At 43.6% G+C, this 17,401-nt stretch overlaps 1 protein-coding gene across 2 annotated transcripts in view; it reads left to right on the top strand.

The window, feature by feature from the left end:
• The window catches only part of KLF3 (KLF transcription factor 3), a 68,560-nt gene that overhangs the window by 25,230 nt on the left and 25,929 nt on the right, over window positions 1-17,401 (top strand). For both annotated transcript variants that reach the window (XM_069202106.1, XM_069202107.1), the window contains exon 2: window positions 16,439-16,531. In XM_069202106.1, the coding sequence (XP_069058207.1) occupies window positions 16,475-16,531 (57 nt within the window). In that variant the 5' untranslated portion in view covers window positions 16,439-16,474. The remainder of the gene's footprint in view (window positions 1-16,438; window positions 16,532-17,401) is intronic.

The following is a 17,401-nucleotide window of genomic DNA, read 5'->3' as shown; positions in this document are numbered from 1 at the left end:
CTAATCAGTGAATTGAGGCCGAGGTCTGCATCCCAGAGGACTCCCAGGTTTCTTGACTATTGGCCAATATTGTATGAGTGGACATAAAGAGTTTAATTGCATGAGGAGAAATTGAAGTTCTCGGAAGAAGAATTTGGTATGTTTATTTTGAGCCTTTTACAGTTCATACAGGTTCCGTAACCTGAAGTCCATTACACCTAGTCACAATATTATTGAAATCATTGAACACTTTCAGGTAGATTTGGATGTCATGTAGGTATGGAAGTGAATGTGATTGTCATGGCGCAAATTCATTAGCTCTCTGAATTGTATTCGGAATAAAGTGAGAGGGGAGGGGTAGAAAGTAGGCTTATGGGAGCCAGCAACAGACAATTTGGATGGTTGTCGAGAACAGATTTCCAAGTCTTACTGTACGGCTATGGTAAACAGGGAACATGTGAACCATTTGAGAGATTCCTCTGATACCAAGACCACTGACTGTAGCCTGTGCAGAAGGATTGTCTGTTCTCTTCTGTCGAAGAGTGGTGACAAATCAAGGAAGATGTGTATGTTCACACCGTTTCATTTATGTGTTTCAAGGATGGCATCCCACACAGTGAGTATTGCTGACCGTGTTCCATGTTTTGGTGGGAAGCAAGAGGTAATTGCTTTCTACCTAAGCCTGCAGTTGAGCTGTGACCACCATTTCCAGTACTTTGTAGGTCCGTGGAAATACAGAGATGGGATAGGACTGATTTGGGTCAGCAAGATCAGAACTGTTTTTCTTAAGTAGGTGGGTCAGGAGTGAGTGTTTCAAGGGGATTGCGGCTTTGCCATATTTCAATGAGCTATTAATGCAGTCACAGGCAAGTGCTTCAGTTTGGATGGCAGCTTTAAACAGCAGGCCGTGAGTCCCCTTTTTAAGTCGAGTGCACAAGTGCTCTGGCATGATGTATTATATCTGTGGGCTTTTAACCACGCCCACCGCTTGCTCATCACTATCACTTGTTCATGGGCTTGCCTTTCAAAAATCCTTTGTTATCATTGATAAATGATTTACGTTTGGCCCTCCTTGGGGCGATTTTTTACCGCCTTGGCCATCAACCCTGTTACATGGATAATTGCACATTTGCTGATACGTTTGACTGTGAGCGAACTTCTTTTTCCTCTTGTGTCTCTCCTTCGCCATCATGCTCATGGCAGCCGTGGTGCTTTGAATGTCGCTTATGTCTGCTGTTGTAATCTTCATTTTCAATTTATGTGGCAAGAAAAGTCCAGTTCGGAATTTACAACGCTAATAGCTCTAACTCGAGCAAACACAAGACTCATTTCATTGCAAAAAGTTGTTTCTGGCTGGCTCTGAGCGATTGCAATACGATTAAGATATCATGGTTGTCTGAGGGAGAGAATACAAAGCATTTTTCCTGATCCTGTAGTGTAGTGGGAGAGGTGGAGATGATGGGGTGCATATAGGCAATGCCAGGTCTGATTGTTTTTGTCCTTAAAAAAAATCTTAGTATGTGCAGAGGACCAGGGTGTGCATTATGGCTTTCAAGGTGCAACGGGGAAATTCCCTGAGACTGATTACGGCTTATGTCATCCTTTCTGCAAAGAAAGACGTTTTGGCATTGTGTACAACTGTGGTAGATTGTGTGAGAATGTTTCAGGTCCGCTGTTTTGATTTGGTTAGGACATTTTTGCCATGCTGATTCTCTTCTTTTTTAGGTCTCTGAATTAGTGAAGTGAGTAAACCAGTGCTTGTTGCATTCAGTGTGAAATCCCTTTTGGATGGGGGGACGTTGATTCACAGGTTTGTGAATGGCATTCATGAGGTCCTTCCGGAGCGGTTGAGGATGGCCAGTCAGATTTATGTTGGAGAGTTTAGTTTCTAAGGGGTGGGGGTAGCATATTTTGATGTTTTGTGTTTCTCTTCATCTGGTGTGAGAGTTGTGAGAGTAGGGAAGAGAAATGGTCCATGCACCTCCAAGCAGGGTCTCAGATGTGATAGGAGAAGACAATTATGCTTTTGGCGTCGGGGAAGCTATTGGTGCTGATCATGAAGACTTCAAATGAATTGTGGGGAGGTTCAGTGTGAATACTGCCGACGTTATTGTATCATGGGCATGCTTGACTGCTGATCTCTCATTCAATAGAGCAGTGCCTTATATTGTATGGCACAGGCTGATTTGCGCATGAACGTTTGTTATGCTGGGAATAGAAGATTTTGGGTGTGGTGGGGTGTTCCTTATGCTGCTGCATGAGTGCGCTTCCGTTTTGCAGGACATGCAGAAGTCGGAGCAGGTGCCCACGTGGGTGCAGTATATTGAGACCCTGTCTACGCAGGTAAATGTTGATAAAAAGTGGATCATTTAGTTTCAGCAGCTCTGCTTGTCTCAAGAGGACTCGAAAGGCAGGGAGAGAGGCAAACCATCAATGAAAGGCAATCAAGGATCTAGGGAAGAGCAGTCACTAAAAGACGCTGCATCTAATCTAGAGACAGCTTCTATAATACGAAGAGACTGTCTGAAAGCCACTGCTCCCTTTCACAGATTAGCCTCTATTTGTGAACAGTTTCCCAGAAAAAGATCCTGAACTTGAAAACCTGCTACACCAGTTGTCTGAAGCTTGAAAACATTAGTGCCTGACAAATGAGTTCCATGGAGTCCTAGAATGTGTTAAGAATTGGGCGCGGAGAGGCCATTGCCTAATTTGTGTCTCCCGTGCTTGTGCCTCCCCCAGCATTGCAGACTGAGCTCAGCCAGGTAGGGGGTGGAAATGTTGACTGGTAACTCAGATTACATTTGCATTGAGCAATGAAAATAAATCCTTAGCATTGCTTGACCTGACCAAAGCCGATACATTTAATGATGTGCATCAATGTAAGGAGCTCTTTAATGTACACACCGTGTTCTAAAGCTACCTTGGGTTTAATTAATCCCATTTTATCCCTGGAAAATGTTTAACTCTAATAAAATGGTTTTGGGAAGACAATCCCAGAAGATCCGTGTTCATAAAGCTGTGATGCTGAATCCCGTAAAGAAACCCCACAGTGTGATACTTAAATTATGTTTTTAAAGATTTTGCAGGTTGAGACATAATTCGTTTGCTGGCTTTTAAGACCAGAACTAAGGACTTGGACTTATGTGGAGCTATCATAGCTTGCATTTTACTACATTAGCGATGATTGATGGTAGTAAATAATTTGTAGGAAATTGAATAAAATAGGCTGGATTTTTTCCAGGACTTCTTAGTCATCAGTCACTCATGAAAGATGGATGATTTTCTTTACCCAAATGGGAACAATGAAAGGAGACCTGTACCTGAGGCTTTTGTCCGAGGGTGCTGCTGATAGTTCTGGTGACCTGGACACCCGCTTACTGAGGGTTTCCCTATTATTTGCTAAAATCTGCAGATCTGATTTGAGAAGGCTGGTAGCCACAGGGCCTGTGCCATAGTAGCTGGTTTAAGCCCTCGAAGATGCATGCCATCCAAGTCGCTTGTGCGTTTTGACCCTGGAAATCCTATCCATTCCACTTATATTACTTTTTTGCTGCCAATATGAAGCACATATTAAAGAGACATGGGAAAGCATTAATGCTTACAGAAGCTTTTCACTGTCAGTGAGGTGTTAGTGATTATAAGCACATATTGATACAGTGGTGGAGTTTTTTTAATCCGTCCTTCAGATGAAGTGCCCCAGTTTTCATTGGTGTCACTCAGTGGTATATCATTTGCTTATGGAGGCTAATACACAAATGGACCCTGATTCAAGTACTCATCGTTTGTTCATTTGTCTTACTCTGTGCATACATTTAGGTATACCTCATGCATATCTAAGGGTTCTCGATATCTGTTCTCACTCCAGGAAACAAAGGAGTGCTTGACACAAAAGCACAGGTCCTGTAAACTGCTTGATCTTCATTAACCCAGACCCTTGCATGGTGACTCAGACAGGCCTGCATGGCAGGTAGGCGGAAGAAGCCCAAGTCAAAATTACGGAATCCATCTGTTGAGGGAGTAGGTAGGCCAGCGTGGCTGTCGTTAGTGCTTCTCAAACTTGCACCCCTGGAGGCACCAGTATCACCAGTGTCCACACCTGGCTACTGTGTTCTGCCTTGTGAGCTCTCCGAATCGTCCTTAAGTGCAAATGCAGCGTGTATCCAATGAGAAAGAGAGAAAAAGCTGGGTGTCTGCCTACTTTTTTGCTATAGCCTATATTAAAGCACTCTTCATCCTCATCTTCTTATCTTCCTCCTCCTCCTTTTCAATCGTAATTATTGTTGCATCTGTTGGCCGTTTGGTTAATTTGTAATTTAGTGGCAGAGCTCTATTTTCTTGTCATTTATTGACTTTCTACCCACGTAGTTCTATTTTCGAAGGCATTTGCTTTTTCTTTGGGTTAGCGTATTGAATCTATTTGTCCTACGTAGACTATCATCTGGTTTACGTGCTGCGTTTATAATTGCCAGTTCTCTTCTGTTCTAACCTCCACACCCCCTCCTAATGCTTGGTTACTTTACATTTTGCCACTTTCTTTTTCTTTTAATTGAAAATGTAAATTTTAGTTGCCATGATTGTTTGGGTTTATGTCCCTTAGCGTAAAAGTATGATGGGACACCAGGAGGTTGTACTGAGCCATATATGACATATCTGGGCGTATACTAAAAGGTTTTTATGTTAACCCTAAGCACATAGTGAAGCAGGACATGTTTGGTCACCATACTTATTTTTCGAATAGAATTACATTTATTTAACATGTTTTTGACCAGTTTATCCTTCTTTTATCCTGGGTATCTTCTTCCACAGATGGTAAATTACTTGCTTTCCTGTATAGATGATTTTTCTTCCCATCACATCGTCCTTTTAAGGTGGAGCGCGCAAGCGCTATGACCTGTTGTAATCATTCTGTGGGCTTTTAAACACGCCCACTGCACGCTTGTGTAGGGGTGTCACGTAATGTGATGTAACTTACATGGTTGTAAGTCATGCATTAGTGGAGTGCCACACACAGTTACTTCATTCATTTTAATAATAATAGCTACATTATTTGATTTCAACAAACTGGTTCGTTCATTATAAAAGTGCCCATATCTGTGACTAATAAATCACAGTGGACCATGGTTGGTTCCTTTTGCCCAGAGACTGTCGTTGCTTATAAAACTAGATAGAACTAGACACTTTCTACCACTTTAACTAAGAAATGCATGTGGCTTCTTTCACGTTTCCTGTCTATGAGCTTTCTCTGTTAGCGGACACAGCACAAAGGCACTCCGCCGTGGTGATCAGTAAATAGTGGGGATGGCCGGATCACAGCAGACTTTAAAAAGTCCAAAGTCACAGAAATCATGTTTCACAAAATGTGTATTGAAATTTGCTTGTACACCCACAGCACAGACCTTCTCCCCCCAGGCACTCACCCAAGGGCCGGCCACGTTGTTTCTTAGCCTCACAGATATACAAAAACATACTTAATGTGGAGACGCTGCTACCTCTGTGAATCCAGGAAAATCATAGTACCAGTCACAAGTCAGAGCGAAGGGTCTTTGTGTGGTAGGAATCTGTATAGGACCTTTAACAAGTTCTTGCAGGGCGCTGCACCCAACCAGTGCACTCGCCACCAGGTTTCAGCTACTTTGATAGTCATGCCATGCCTTTAAGACATGGCAGTGGCCCTGCCCAGTAGGGGTCTTATGCCATCTTTGAACCCTGATAAAGACACTTCCAGAGTAAGGACAGACATGGGTCCAAATGCAACAGTAAATTCTAAGCATGACTGCTAAGAGAAGTAAGGGAGTGGTCTTGGCGTTTCTTCTGTGCGGCAACTACTTACTACCATGTTGATGGACAAAAAGGTAAGAAAACGGTGTTCTCTGCGATTGGTGCAAAAAAACTATATCATTGTCTGCGTTAGGCTAAAACATGCTTTCAACACACGCCAGAGCTTTAGAAGACGAGTCCTTCCTCCATGATTCCCTTCACACAGAGAATTTCACGAATTTTGCGTGCTAGTTTAGAAGACTTCCAAGACCAAATGTGTGGCCAGTGGAATTCCCGTAATATGGTTTATGGCATTCTGGATTGCTGCAGTTTTTCAGGTGTTCAAGAAAATGACCTATAATGCATGTGCAAAATGGTCTAAATACCTTGGGAGACTGCTGGACGTGCAGTTATATTTGAATTGTCACGCATCAGTGAAGGTAGATCTCTGTTTTTTGTGCATTCATTCCATGGCACAAATCAATTTCAACCTGCTGAAGCTATCTTGGCTGGATTCCACATGATTTCATGGGCCATGAATACATTTGTGTTCTACTGTGATTAAGTTAAGTGGCATGAAATCATTGCAATTTAAGTGAATAAACTGAAGTAGATGCTTAAAATAATGATAATGAGCAGATTAAATCAGATTACCTATATTTGAATATATGATCTTAGATGATAAATGTATTCCTAATCATTTAGCAGGTGGGAGACTGCTGGACGTGCAGTTATATTGGAATTGTTGCACATCATTTAGGGTAAATCTCTGTACTGACAGTGTAATCATGAAACGTGATATATTTTATAGTGTTCCGGAAGGTAAAGTACTTGGTTACATAAAACCAATGTAAACCCACAGATAGCTTCTCATATACAAATGTAGAATTAAATGTACAGTATTTCAGTGAGAGAACATCATTTGTTATGAGAAGTGACACGTGACTGGCATAACCACCCCCCTAGGTTGTAGCAGCTTTGAAATAAGTTTTGTATTATTTTTACTAGAAGTGTCATCAGGTGAAGTAGAGGTCTTGACACATTTTAAGATCAGTTCGGCAGTGTCATCTATACACAGCTTCATTATAGCCCATAGTTCGCTGTGCTGTACCTACCCTGCTGTGAAAGATGTGGATCGACGCTAATTTAACTAATTTTTGCAAATAAACTTCGATCACCTTTCAATTCTGGAAAAATCCACAAACACTAGAGCCGGACTACCGTGCATAGAAATTCTAGGGGTCTATTCACAAAAACATGGGAAATTATCAACAGCGATTTAAGCCTCTCTGTAAGCATACTTTTCTGCTTTATTGCTATTCACATACATTGCTTGAAGTAGCCTGGAAAGTGCACCAGGCATAGGTCGAGAAATGTCATGCAACTCTCACCAAGGATTCTCTGGTCTGCCGGTGTGGAGTTCCTCATAGAGGAGAACTCCACGGAGGAGGAAGAACTCTGGACCCTCTGTGTAAATGCACACTTTATTTTCTCAACAGGGAAAACATTCTCCTCATGGAGAACGCTTGTCATCTACATCCCCAACAAATGTGGGGGTGATCCATTCTTCCTCCCTTCTCCGGATGTGGAGTTACTCCAGCCCTTGGCTGAGTCTTTCCAGAGTGGGAAGGGGGTTGGAGGAGTTTGAAAATGCCCACAAACATTCTTATTTGTGCGTGCTTCCAAACTTCCAAGGCAATCCACGTCTTGAAACACCCACTACCACCCCTTAAGTGGGATTTATGAGTGTGGATATTTCTGCAGTCTTGGCGGAGAAATCAGCACCCATAAATGGGGCTACGTCAGCCAGGAACTTATGAATTCTTGGTAGACGTAAAAAAAGATAATTCAGTTGTAGACTTAATTTCGACCGAATTTTCTTTTGTTAATATGGTCCAGTGTAGCTAAACCCAAAATTTAACCAGCATTGGCAAAGCCAATAGTTCAGACGTTCATTTTTTTATCTTTTGGTTGTACTGAATTTGCATTTCAGCAGTGACAAAGAAAGGGAAGCTGCGGGCATGCAGAATCTTATCAGATGCCTGGTGTCCGAATACCTTTGCTAGGACCATTAAAGGCTCATTCCTTTAAAGGAAAATATTAAATGAACAACCATTTTACATACATAGCAATTCATTTGTTTCACTCTAAAGGGAACCAATTTAACTTGTAGAGAAAAAATATAAAAAAATGATTTTTTCTTTGGATACAGTGCATACATTTAGATAAAGAACTGAATGCAACAAAAATTGTAATGATCGAGTGTACTTTTTCAATGTAAAGTAGTCAAGAATGTGCTTCCTAGGAAGTAAACGGATGCACCCAAGCTGCCAATAGCGTGACAGTGAGACGAACATACTCATTTGGTTCATCCAAAAATGCTCACACAGGCAAGACAGTGGTGTGAAGGGAGATGGCCCATACTGCATTATTCGTGTACTTAACACGATAGGTTGGTTTCACCAGACCTAACAATGTTACACCAGAACAGTTTCTAAAAATGCCTGTAACTCATTTGCACAAGAGCCAAATACTGTAGCCCCCCCAGGAAGGAGTTTATAAATGAAAAACTTGTGACTTATGCTCCTTAGAGCAAAGGGAAACCTCAGCTAACAGTAACAGTTCGCCACCACCAGTGACATGATGTGCTGCAAATGACAGCCAAGAACGGCACAAGGGTTAGTGTTTCTACTGCCGGCAGAAATTATTTTTTACTTGTGGCTCTTTTCCCTTCTAGCAAAACGTTCATGTTTGCAGCCCCAGCTAAACTACAGTTCTGATTCTTTCTGCTGTTGGTGCCATAAGGCAGCTCTCTTACCTGTCTTATGAACCTGGGATCCTCTATCACAGCATAACATTTAGATTGTGTGAGTGTCTTTACTTACAGCATAAACTGCAGGCGACGTGGCTTAGTGAGTTAGCTTGTGATCTGCAGGTCTAAACTCTTCTAGGCCAACTCATCATTAACACTCTTCCAGTGTCGGTGTGGAGTACTATTAAATTGGGTCATGCTTTTACAGTCTCAAAGTGCTATAAAAAATAGGTGCTACTTGCAAATGAAGTGCTGTGTACAAAGTTATAACTCTAGCAGACCATAACCAGTGAAACAAAAACAGACGCAGGTTTGAGTGACGTTCACTATTATCAGTCGGGCATAATGTGGGCGACATGGTAAAATTGACCAACAGGATGGAACTTAGTCTGCACAACTTGTCTAACTGTGTAAGCAAGACCAACAATGAATGACTTTGAAAACTGGCTTCAGCCCTCTGCTGTTCCTACTTGTGTTTGCTTTCAGAAAGTTGAATTAAGATTACATATATTTACGTAGAGTCCATTTGTTGATAAGGTCACCCAACCCCCTCCAATCTGTTCTTTGCCCTCGCTTCTCTGAACCTGTCCTTCTCCACCCACCTTCCCTTGACGTTTTAGATAAAATCAGGATAGCCTGGCCACATGAGTGGCAGAGTTAACTCTGAATGTTGTCCCTGCACTCAGGCATGAACTCTGCCATGCAGAGTGACGCCTGCAGCATCACTTCTTCTTCCATGCAATGTACTTCATGCCCTTAATCATTTGTTTTGTTTTTTTGGTCAAGTCTACTAGACAGCACAAGGTTGGACAGACATAATGTAGGCTTACCGACATCAAACACAGGCTTGGAGTCACCCTTTTCCCTACTTTGGATTAAGTTTCCTATTACTCTCATTTGGCTGCTTCCTATTCAGTTTTTGTCAGTCTTGCTTTTGACTTTCAAATTAAGTGTAACCACTTTACCATCTCTTTGATTGGCTGGCTTCTATGCTTCCTCTGCTTGCTTTTAGTAGACTACTTTTTGGTCTCACCTGGGACAGTGCATGCGCTTGCAAGACATTTTGTTAGCTTATAGGTGGCTTAGAGCCTTCCAGATGCTTACCATTAATTAGCTTCATTGTCACTTTAATTTCCTTGCTTCTCTTTGGTTAGCGCATTCCGGCTTCACTTCCTCTTTGTGTGTTTGTCCCTCCCATGGAGAATGATTCATGTACTGCTTTCTTTTGGTATCCAGTGTCCTACTGCTTGTGCTCTTTCTGAAGTACTTTTTTCTTATTTCATTTTAGTTGTAACATTCCATAAGAGTGCATGTGTTTGCAGGCTGTCGCCACCCTTCCCTCTTGCTCCACATTGTTTTTGCCCCATTGCTGTTGCTTGCTCCATTGTCATTATTGCCCTGTTGTTGCTTGTCCCATCTGTGTTGCTCCGTCGTTGTTTGGCTCGTTGTTTGCTCCGTCCCCCTCCACCGTAAATCCGTCCACCTGTTGTGTTGCTTGTGCTGTCCCCGCGTTCTTGCTTGTGTTCCTACTCACCCCCCAACATCCTTGCCTGCCCTGCCCCTCCAGCTTTGTTTTTCTTCCTGGGTCCTTCTGCCAGCAAAAATAAGCATTCGCAAAGCCAGTTGATCTCGCCCATGCTAGATCGACTGGATTTGTCAGTGTTTTTTTTTTGCTATGCTGTATAGCAGCGTACCTACTGTGCAGCATGTTCGAAAGTTTAAACAAAGGGGATATGACAGAGCCAGCATTAACCAAATCCTCAGGTTTTGGTTACAGGGCATCAAGTACACCCTTTCTTTGACTGCAGATGTAACATGGATAGCTCCTTATTGAGCATCTGTGTGTGCTCCTTGATGTATTTGTTTAGCTAGTGCGGTGACTTTATAGTTGCTGATTTCTTGGCTTTTTTGTTCAGGAAGTGCTTGCTGTTTGGATGCTTTAGCCTGCCAAAATGACACAATGCCGTTCCCTAACTATTCTTGCATATTCATTTGTTTTATTTTGCTGCCATGATTGCATGTTGTATTTCCAGTAAAAAAATATGTATGCAAACGGGCCTCATTAAAAATGCAACGAACATGCTATCTCTTTGTCAAAAGTATCAACAGTGCAATATTTTGCTTATGTATACCTTTTTATGTTCATCGCTTACAATACACACTTCATTGCCTCACTCCATTTCATAATACTCTTCCGAGAGGGTACAGTGCTAATGCAGTCTGTTTAGCAAAGGGTCCCCATTACAAGGTTCCATATTTTTGAAGCCCAAGATGTTGCTTCATGTTAGAAATTTCTAACTAGGATATCTTGTGGCAACACAGGCAAAGTCCCCCAGCTTTTATTAAAAACGTTCTCTAAACAAAAACAAAAAACATTTATTTGCTTTGCCAATGCTTGCTTTTTTGTTGTTGTTGTAAAGGCTGCGGGCGACGACCACTACGCCCTCCTTGTTTCCGGTTTGTTTTGGGTGGGTCGGCCAGAAATTGTGTGAATAGAAAAAGCGCCAGGAAGGGAGGGGGCCAGAGACATCGAGTGCGGAGGTGTGCCGGCAAGGGTGTGGGCACAGGCGGATAGCGTTTCAAGGAAGTTGAGAGAGGATGCCAACTGTTGCCAGAGTCTGCAGCGTGAGAGGCCAGGAGCTTGGACACAGCAATGAGCTATGTTTCTAGCCATGCATGACTCTGCACAATGCTAATGCAACTACCTACTTCCACTCACAAGGAATTGTGACCTACGGCTCTTGCCTAGGGCCTGGTTGCGATGTCAGGGTACATGTGCATGCAGCAGCAAAAGAAAAAAAAACAATAGACTGGAATTACCAATAACTAACATTAATTAATCCATCATTGGGGTGTCGGGAGGGGGGAGGGCAGATGGCTTCCCTGTTTTCAGCCATTACACAAAAATGGTGCCACAGTTACAAGAGTGAGCATCAGAACACTTTGTAGTATTTGATTAGTACAATCAGAAGGAACTAGAGGTAGAAGTAAACTTGAAGAGGGTGGAGTGCAGATTGAAATACCGCAGGGAGTTAAACGTTGTTGTGGTAAGATGATATAAGATGGCAACAACCTGGAAGCAGTCACCGGTAAGAGTGATGGGAGAGATGGTGCTTGAATGTAGAAATTCACATCCATAAGGCAAAACAAGAGACCGAGGCTAGCGATGCAAAATCAGATTACATATATTAGTAGATTTGGCAACAAGGAGCTACCGTAATAGGGAGGCATGATAGTTGGCTGTGGTGTGAGTGATCGCATAAAGTCCCACACAAGCTTACAACCTGAGTACTCATTGTGCCCTATAGAAAGTGTATAGTCCTGTTGATACATTGTCAGAATGTACACATTTTAGCCCTGGTTGTGGCAGTTTCACAACAGCAAGTTATACTGTGTTAACTGTTTTTGCCAGATATTTGAGTACTCCCGGGGCCTTACCTCGGTAATCTCCACACTGATGACCAAAGCTGGTGGGAAACCATCCTTGAACACCTAAATTTCTCTGCTCGGTCCCTCAAAGGAGGAAAAACAACTGGCTCCACACTAGGGCAACAATTTTTTGACCTGTTTAGGCTCTATCTGGCGGTTGCATGGCAACCAAGAGGGAAGTCTCTACTTTTCTGTCCCTTAAGCCCCATTCAGCAGGATATTCCATAAAAGTCAGGATACTGATAGCATGCTGCTCTCAAGCATACACGAGGATACACATTTCTGCTCTAGCTCATATAGGTATGTAGATCAGTGTACAGGAATTGTCACAAATTGTTCTTTCTGGTCGTCACTAAAAGTGCATGGTGGGGAGAAACCCAGTCAGGATTTAAAATGCAGCGCAGTGGTTGGGATTGTCTGTACTACTAAGACTTCACTTTATAGCTGTCTGAAAGAACCCTTTATCGAAAATCCTAGTTTGACCACAGAATGAGAAAAAATAAAGTTCTAAACACATGCCTTGCAGTTCACATCGGGCTCCGTCATGCCGATTCATAGCTCACTGTGCAATATTAGAATTACAACTTATGAGCTGTTAGTAACAAAATGATCTGTGTCAAAAGGAGTAACCAACTCGCCGATCCACATAAAACTCAGACCTATGATCTATGCTTTGCAACAGGTACATTAACCCTCTACGATACTTTATGAATCAAAGCTGACTAGGCAATCACAGATGCTTTCAAGAAGAGTATTAACTACCTGAGTTATTTCACGTTATTATTATCCCCTAAAAATTGTCTGGCATACAAAGGTCTCTTCAGTACGTGTTTTGACCACCTGACATATTTTAAAATGCAGGCTCTTTGTGACCAACTAATGAAGGAAGAAGGGCTGCACTGTCCATGTATCCTTGTTGCCACTTTCTTTGTGCCAGAGTTTTTTTTAAAATGTATAAGTTGACAAGCGTCACTCTCTGGTCGTGGATACATGGTGGGATCCAGGACCATTATCACTCGACTTGAATGCATCATGCTATTAAAAAAAAAAAAAGCGTTTTCTATGTCTTCATTTTTCTCTGTAATTCCGGTGGTGTACACGTCATCGCTGCAGCAGCAGAGTGACGTCATCATTCTCCCCGGCAAGAGAAGCCAGTCTAGCCCGGTGCTTAACAGATATCAAACGGACAGGTGTCAGTCAATACGTTCATGTTGTCGCACTACATATACACCAAACACACGAGCACGTGAAATGCTGCCTTGTTCAGGGGGTGCTCCTCAGTGCCATACAATGGTGCCTTGGGGCCAACTGCACGCAAGGAAACTGGGCCCCTTTGGTTTGGTAGTGAAAACACTGGTAAACTGGAACGAAGGGCGCCCCTCACCCCTATGGACCCTGGCGCCACTGCCCCATCGATAACTACGCCCCCGGCGCTCCTGTCCCGGGGGTGATAAGCTCAAAGGTCGCCCTGCAGATGGGGAAAGGGTCGCCGCCGGCTCTGGAGCGCGAGCCTCGTGTGCTCCTTGCGGTCCCGGGCTCGTGCAGTGCGTCCGCGGGGCGCCGCTGCCACCTGCCGGCGGGAGTTCGCTGCGTTCGCACTGTTGTGTGGGGATATTTCACCCAAGACGTGTCTGGTCTGCGTGTCTCCTCGGCGAAGAGGGAGGCTCCTTGGCCCTCTCAGGCCCGATGACGTATACAGTATATTTGCTGGCGGGTGCCTTAAGAACGACGTAATACAAAGAAATGAGCCCCTCTCGAATTCAGCAAGTACTGAAGGGGAGGGGAGATATTAGATGAGTCAGGTCAGCCAGGAGCTCCTCTTCCAAAGGGGCTTCTGACTCAGAAAACTAATGCCAGACACCGGCCCGGCAGCCCAACATGGAGTCCGGGAATGCTGCATCGTAAACCTTGTACTCTCTGCCCCTCCTCACACCCCCTCCTTTCCACAGTATCCCACATACACGCCACCCCGCTTGGACGACAGACACCTACATACACTATGCTATGCACAGTGGTAAACACGGACCCCGTATACACGCCATTCCTCTTGTACAACAAAACATCCACGCAGATCTACACATATGCACACGTCCAAACATGGACTCTCGCGTACACACCGCTCTCCAATTCTGCACACTCTCGAAACAACACCCACCATGCCCGTACACACGCCTTATCCCCACATATAACACAAGAGCCACACACATTCCAAAGACACCACACACAGCTAACCACACTCGACATAAATAGGCAGCATACATCCCACGTTTTACTAGGAAGATACTCAGGCACGCATACCACAAACAGCACGATGAGTGCCTTCGTCCCCATGTCAATTCGTGTTTTTACAGTAAATAGTTTTTGCTGATTTTCTCCATCCCTCATTTCCTTTAGTGGCTACCAGTTCTAGCCCCATCTGCTCTGACCTGCTGCTCCTTGCACAGTCAACACTGAAATTGTTTTTACATACTACCTTTTCTCTGCAGATAAGATCATAGCAACTCTTAAGAATCGTGCATTTTGAGAGGTGTGCCTAATACTGTACTTGCCAAACCAAAACACTGCCTCTACGCTTTGTTTCTGAAGCACCAGTCCGCTCCTAGCCAGATGTGTGATATTGGCTTACAGGAAGCTCCTCAAACTGCTCGCGCTGGCCGTCGAACTGCATGTGCCCAAAGTTTCTAGAGCGCCTCTTCGCTCCACCAATCCCCTGCGCAATAAACCAGCGATGGCATTGGTCTCGTCCTCTTCCCTTGGAATTCGTGGCCGCAGGTGCCATTTTGAAACAGAGTTGGTGAGATCCGCCTCTGTAATCATAGAACTCTACCCCGGGCAGGCGAGCCAGACAGGCTCAAAAGCAGAGCAACCAATGTCTTGATATCACTTTTTCAGTATTTGTAAATTCCCTTGGACTGAGCAAATACTGCTACATTTCTAAATCTGTGACTGAAGATTATATTGCCTCTTCCTGTGCTGACTTCTCACCCTAAGAAAGCACCACCCACCACTGCAATAATGTAGAAAAGAGACAGGGTTTGGAGAATAACTGTTTTTCATTTGACTGCTCTCATCGTAAATATAAAGACAACACAAAACCCACATTCAGTACGTTATAAAGGGTCATTATTTTATGGAGTCAACACAACCCAGCCCATATTTGGGCTCTCATCAGAGATCCGGCAGCAATCTATAATGAACCAAAACACAACACACCATTATTCCAACATGTACATAACATAGTGTTATTAACACTATGCCAAAGAAAAGCAATATGAATTTAATTACATTCATATGGTCTGGTATCGCACAGGCCTGTCGCACAGATCCCCCCACCCCATTCAGCCCACAAGACTCCCCACACCCCAAGTCGCACCCAACATGCTTCACCTTGAACGACAACTCGTTGGGTTTGGGAGTCGTGAAGTCCCGCCATATTTTATTTTTAAGAAACAAAATCAAAATCAGTCAACAAACTTCTACGCAGTAACCCCTCCATATTATTTACACAGTATTTACATTTTGAAGATGCCTAGCCTTAACAGAGTCCGCTTATACATCCAAATTCATAGCACTGACTAAATCAGTTCCTGCTTATCCAAAATATCAGTGACTGCGGATGAGATCTTGACTGACTACTAAGTCACCCGGTCGTCTGCCCCCTCCCCCCCCCCCCCCCACCCAAGGCACCTCCACTCCCCCCCCAAGCTATAAGGTCCGACCATGTGGAAGGGGCCCTCCTGCCCGCCAGGATACCTGCCTCGGCACCCCCTCCACCCACAGACCCTCTGACTCAAATCTGCATTATTTAGGAATGTGCCAAGATACAGACGGTGCTACAGTACTATAACAATTGGATCTACCCTGAAGGGAAAGTTATGCAAATATCTCTACGTCCAGGAGTGCAGAGGAGCTCAGAAGGGTTTAAACCAGAGCTAATATTTCCACAGAAACTTGCTCATTCCCGGGTGTGAGACTCCATTAATGCCAAGGGTTCATTTAGGCAGGCCAAGAATACGTTTGTGCTTGCCCTCAGGGTTGTATGATGAAACTGCACATGCATTTATCACGCATGCCTTGAAAACCTTTTCCACAGAAGTCGTTTCAAGGACGTGCCTTAGGGAAACACTGGACTTTGGAATAGTATAATTTACTATTCCAACTCCAGTCTGCGCAACAGTAGGGAATGCGTTGGACTTGAAATCCAACAGCAGTCCAACAACATGTTCCCTAAAGCATGTTGTTGTAAATACTTGCATAGCTAAGGAATGCGTGGTAAATTGTTGAGACTGCGTTTTAAAGGCACTGCATGGTAAAGGATGTTATTACTGGTAAAAAACATTAATTGAAACTTTTATTTTGCTATGTGTAAAGATGTTTGAAAGTAACTGATTTATAATGGCTTGGCCTGGGACATGTGAATGAATTTCTTCTGCTAAAGGGCACTTTCTGTTGTGTTTTCAGTGAGGAAGAAGACGGGAAGAGGAGTCCTTTTAGGAAATGATGATGTTTGACTCCGTCCCTATCAAGCAGGAGCCTCTGGATCCAATCTCAGTGGTAAGTGACAACAAAATAGGCATGTTTCGCACTACATTGATAGGGCAGACTGTGCCCTTTTACCACACCCCTGGCACCTGCCAGCTGCCTCCTGCCTCTTACCCCATTAAAATCATGCATTTTAGCGGCCTTCCATGTTTTCCTGGTGCGCAGACAACCTCTGTGTTCTTTAACAGTCACTATCTTGATTCCTCTTTAGTTTCCCCTCACTTGGGGTATTAAGGATGTCAGTCACCATGATGGTCAAACATGCCTTTTAATGTACTTCAAAAAGTTGGCACCCCCCTCTCCCTTGGAGACGGTCTTGTACATCTCATGAAGGATTTCAAATTGGTACTGTATGTTACAGGTAGATAATGCACATCTCTCAAGACTGGTTTGCTGCGTGCAAAGAACCCAGTATACAATCAGGCTCGCTGACATTATGAGATTTTAATTGCGTTTTTCACATAATTCTGGATGTGCAGCATTTGCCATATTGTCCATAATCTGCTGCATAGTCTGCAGATTAAAAAAAAAAAGTTTCTTGCTCAGGTGAAACAAAAGCAACTAAAATTGCAGCAGCGCATGTTGCCACACAGTGGAACGCCCTTCGCCGAGGTTGACTGCTCATCTTTCAGTTGCTTATTCCTGTAGTTGGGTGTTAAACTGGTACTAATGAGGTGAAGCCATTGCTTAGACAATGCTGTAGTCCATAGAACAGTGAGGAGCAGTGGCATTTAGAACAGAAAAGCTGTGTGCGAGAACAATTTCAAAACATGCGCTCAAAAATGGTTTCAGTTGCAGTAAACATCAGAGGTGTGCAACTGATGTGTGCCTCATGGGCACTGCCTGTGTGAAAGGGATTTCAGCAATGCCAAAAAAATATTA

Source organism: Pleurodeles waltl, chromosome 1_2 (genome assembly GCF_031143425.1).
Source record: "Pleurodeles waltl isolate 20211129_DDA chromosome 1_2, aPleWal1.hap1.20221129, whole genome shotgun sequence".
Taxonomy (NCBI): Eukaryota; Metazoa; Chordata; class Amphibia; order Caudata; family Salamandridae; genus Pleurodeles; species Pleurodeles waltl.
The sequence above is the reverse complement of the archived record's forward strand: the minus strand, read 5'-3'. Positions and strand labels throughout refer to the sequence as shown.